This window comes from Colletotrichum chrysophilum, assembly GCF_026319265.1.
Source record: "Colletotrichum chrysophilum strain AFK26 chromosome Unknown scaffold_357, whole genome shotgun sequence".
Classification (NCBI taxonomy): Eukaryota; Fungi; Ascomycota; class Sordariomycetes; order Glomerellales; family Glomerellaceae; genus Colletotrichum; species Colletotrichum chrysophilum.
In genome coordinates, this window is record NW_026517644.1 from 11,768 (window position 1) to 15,595 (window position 3,828).

The 3,828-nt window shown below is 50.8% G+C and overlaps 1 protein-coding gene across 1 annotated transcript; it reads right to left on the reverse strand.

Moving 5' to 3' along the window:
- Positions 1 to 367: 367 nt before the first annotated feature.
- Positions 368 to 3,418, reverse strand: COL26b_014383 (uncharacterized protein; the record flags this gene model as incomplete). The annotated part of the gene is made up of 3 exons (XM_053186955.1): positions 368 to 1,625; positions 1,674 to 2,628; positions 2,680 to 3,418. 3 exons carry the CDS (start codon positions 3,416 to 3,418, stop codon positions 368 to 370), a joined length of 2,952 nt encoding a protein of 983 aa, XP_053029101.1.
- Between the last annotated feature and the right edge of the window lie 410 nt (positions 3,419 to 3,828).

Consider the following 3,828-nt stretch of genomic DNA (forward strand, 5'->3'; position numbering starts at 1 on the left):
AGCGTCCTTTTAGAGTTGTCCAAAAAACGGCGTTTGCGGGGTTTCCCTCAGCCGATACTCGACCAATCAGACAAGCTCGTGTTCAATTGGCGGAAATTCCGAATGTTCGGAATTGTACTGATGTTGGGGAGTGATCGTCACAGACGGAATTAGACCGCGGGTTTGCGGAAGTGCGGAATTACGGGGCTATGATCATGGGATCAAAGAAGTCTGCCGAAGAGAAGACTTGGAATGGACATTTGACTCCGTTTATATTCAACAATCGGAAAAATCTCGCATGCTGCTGAAACCAATTGATGACGGACAAAATTACTATTACATGAACATATTGAGCTTCCGGATGTATCGACATGAGGGAGTGGACAACTCAGACTGAGTTCCATGGGTTGGGATACCCAGGGTCTGTAATGTTAACCCTGACGACCGGGCTGAGCCAGCTGTCATAATCGCTCGAGTCGTTGATATCTCCACCCCATCTCAATGCTCGAACAAGAACACGATAGTCTGCATTAGGGAGTTGGTATAAAGTTCCATTAGCCAACTCGACCTCGGCCCAAGTCCATTCGGTACCGTAAACGCTGTAGCCACGGAACAGGATTGACGTAGTATACTTAGGCTTGTCACCGCCGTACATAGAGCCAATCAGGCCGTAGCTCTTGACCCCAGCGAAGTTGTCGAGCGAGTTGAGATCCAAAGGCGGTTGCAGGGTGGTGGTGTTAGTGAAGGAAGTCGAGTTCGAGGGTCCTCCGGGAATGTAACCAAGAGATGAAGGTGTGAAGTTGTAGGCGGGATTCGAAGCAAGATCAACAGGAACAGCATCCAAGCGAACGTATGCGGAGGGCTGGTTGATGAAGAGAGTAATGATAGGGTTGTTGTCAGCCGGACGTGTCTCGTTTTCTGGGACGTCCTTGGCCGGAAAGTTGAAGACCATCCTGTCGTTGTTACGAACGCCAGTATCCCCTGCACTGATAAAGGGAAGTGTAGGGATTCCCGCTGGGGGCTGCAGCTCTGGCGATAGGTTCGGGACATCGCCCGTATAAATATTCGGCTGAGTGCTTCGGGCATACGGGATACCGATATAAGGAAGGACGAACTCTTCGTCATCATCAGTGATTGTGATGAAGCCGCTGTACACAGGCAGCAGGCTAGGGTCAATTTCAGGAGGTTGAATTTCGAACTCGACCGTAGCTTTGCCGCCAGAGGGAATTGTCAGAGATTTCTTGCTGAAGGAAACGTTGGCATAGATCGAGTTGAAGTTGAGTGACCAGTAGAACATATCGTTGACGTCAAGAGTCTTGGCCTTGGGGAGTGCATCAACTTCGGCGGCACCCTGATGGTCAATCGAGTACGTCTTGGCCTGGGCAGACTGATTCTCAATCGTGAAGTTCTGCTTGGCGGGTTTGGCAGTATCTCCAAGGTTGAACTCCGTGGTCGAAAACACTGTCTCGGTTGAGACTGCCTTCAAAATATTGACCAGACCCGATCCTTGTTGGGCCGCCGTTGTCAAGATTCCGCCCCCTTCGTACTGGTTCAGAGGAGTTGCGGATGATTGCAGGCGTCTCGCAATCTCTTTCGGAGAGAGGCTAGGGAACTTCTGCTTCAGAAGAGCATAGCATCCAGCAAGACTGAGAAACAGTTAGCATATATCCAGACCATGTTGAAGAGTAACATACTGAGGGGTGGCCATCGAAGTGCCAGAGATGATCGCATAGCCCCAACCGTTGGAAGTGACCCAGGTGCTGAGAATAGTGCCCCCCGGTGCCGAAACCTGTGGCTTCAATGACATCTCCATAGTGGGACCAAAAGTTGAGAACCATGAAGTCGTGTTTCCGGTTGGTTGCGGGATTTGATGAACGCTCTGGTCTTTGAAAGTCAAAGTGTAGTTTCTTCCTTGTTCTGCAATACCTGCCAGGATCTTGTCTGACTCAGACTTCTTGATTCTCACAATGTCCACGTCCCCGTTAGCCCCCGGAGAGTCGATTTCAACGTCGCTGGTGTCAGGCAACCACTCCCAGACATTTTTGAAGCCAGAAGAATTGGTGCGCACGTCAAGGTCGAGAGTACAGCTGCTGCCTGAGCTAATCAGTACGATGACATTGTCCTTCTCTGGAAATGCAGCGATCGCGTCAGTCCATGCCTGGTCCACACAGTTCTGTTGATCGTCGTCTGCGTGAAAAACATTGTAACGAGCGGACGCATTGATAGGAACCACTCGAGCGTACTCGATCGTTGAGTCATCTGAGCCAACAGCGTTGTACATCGTCGTGAAGACCACGTCGCTGACAGAGCCGACCGAGATAACGCTGGCGTCCTGGGCGGGAGCAGAAGACAGATAGATACCCTGATCTCCCTCGTTGCCAGCAGCCACTGTCATGCCGATACCTTGAGCTTGAATCTTTGCAAGAAGAGGAACGTAAGGTGACCCAGTCTCCCAGACAGCGGTCTCTCCAATAGACATGCTGATGAGATCGACACCATCGCTTGCTGCCTTTTCGAATCCCTGCATCAGGATGTCATCGGTCGTGCCTCCGGTGCAGCCCAAAACTCGGTAGGCATACAACGATGCGTCAGGAGCGACTCCGACAATTCCAAAGCCAACTCCGTCAGGATCCCTAGCAGCGATGATTCCTGTGCAGTATCAGACACCAAGTCCGGTGTTGTGAAGACATTTAAGCTTACCAGCAACATGAGTTCCATGACCTCCATCAAGACAAGTTGTCAACGGATCATCATCGGGCACCGGATCGTTGTATCCCACAAAATCATCCCCGACCAGATCGTAGCCTCCTGAAACCTTGAAGCCAGCTCCAAAGCCGCCTCCGAGAGCTGGATGACGATAATCAACTCCAGTATCCAAGACTCCAATTTTGACGCCTTTGCCAGTAACTCCTAGGCCGTGAACTTTATCGGCACCTGTCATCTTCAGGCTAGAAAGAACATCGCTGGTCCCGTTCACTGTCGCAACTTGCGCAACGTCTCGCAAATGAATAGGCTGGACTCCGACCGGAACGTATTCATTGGGAGCTTTGGAGCTTCTGCCGTGAATCACAGGGGCGGGGCGTTCATAGTATCGGTTGGGCCAGACCTGTTTGACTTGCGGCAAAGCCAAAAGAGTGGTGATGTCCGTATCATTTTTGGCGTTGATCGAGAGTCCATAGAAATATTCCGGGTTTCTGAATTCATGTCGGACCGAATAGTCCAGCACGTCTTCAGCTCGGCGATGGAACGCAGAATGAGCATCAACTTCAATGCCATCGGCAGCTCGACCATTGATAGAGGCAGCGGTTGGCTCCAACTCAATGATGAAGCCATGGCTCGGAGGAGGTGTGATCTTCGTAGCTGATCCGGGCTTCAAAACCGCCAGTCCTGGCGTAGCCAGGGCGGCGGCAATAGCCAAAGCCTGCAGTGCGAACTTCATAATGAAAACAAGTAAGAGAGTGTGGTGGTTGCAACATGAAAGACAAAGTACGCAAGAAAATAGGAAAAACGATACAGAGCGAAGGCTATGATAAGTAGGACCTGCCTGTCAAACGTTCTCTCGTGTAATCAGTTGAGCGCTCTCGGCAATGAGGTGTCGGCCGAGTCCAAGGCGTGATTCACGATAAGGATGGCGATATGAATCTGCAATTTGCTCAGATTATCTCGAGGTCCTTTTGTGTTTCAATATCAGGGTAGCCACTAACCTAGGTAGTATCGGGTAGGTGTTGTAGATTTCCGATCGCCCGGCAATCTACATCGCTGAGGCTTGAAAGCTTGATTAAGCCTGTGAGACGAGGAAGACCACGGCATCGAGTCATTTCTATAAGCCCACCAATTGAAGAGCTCATA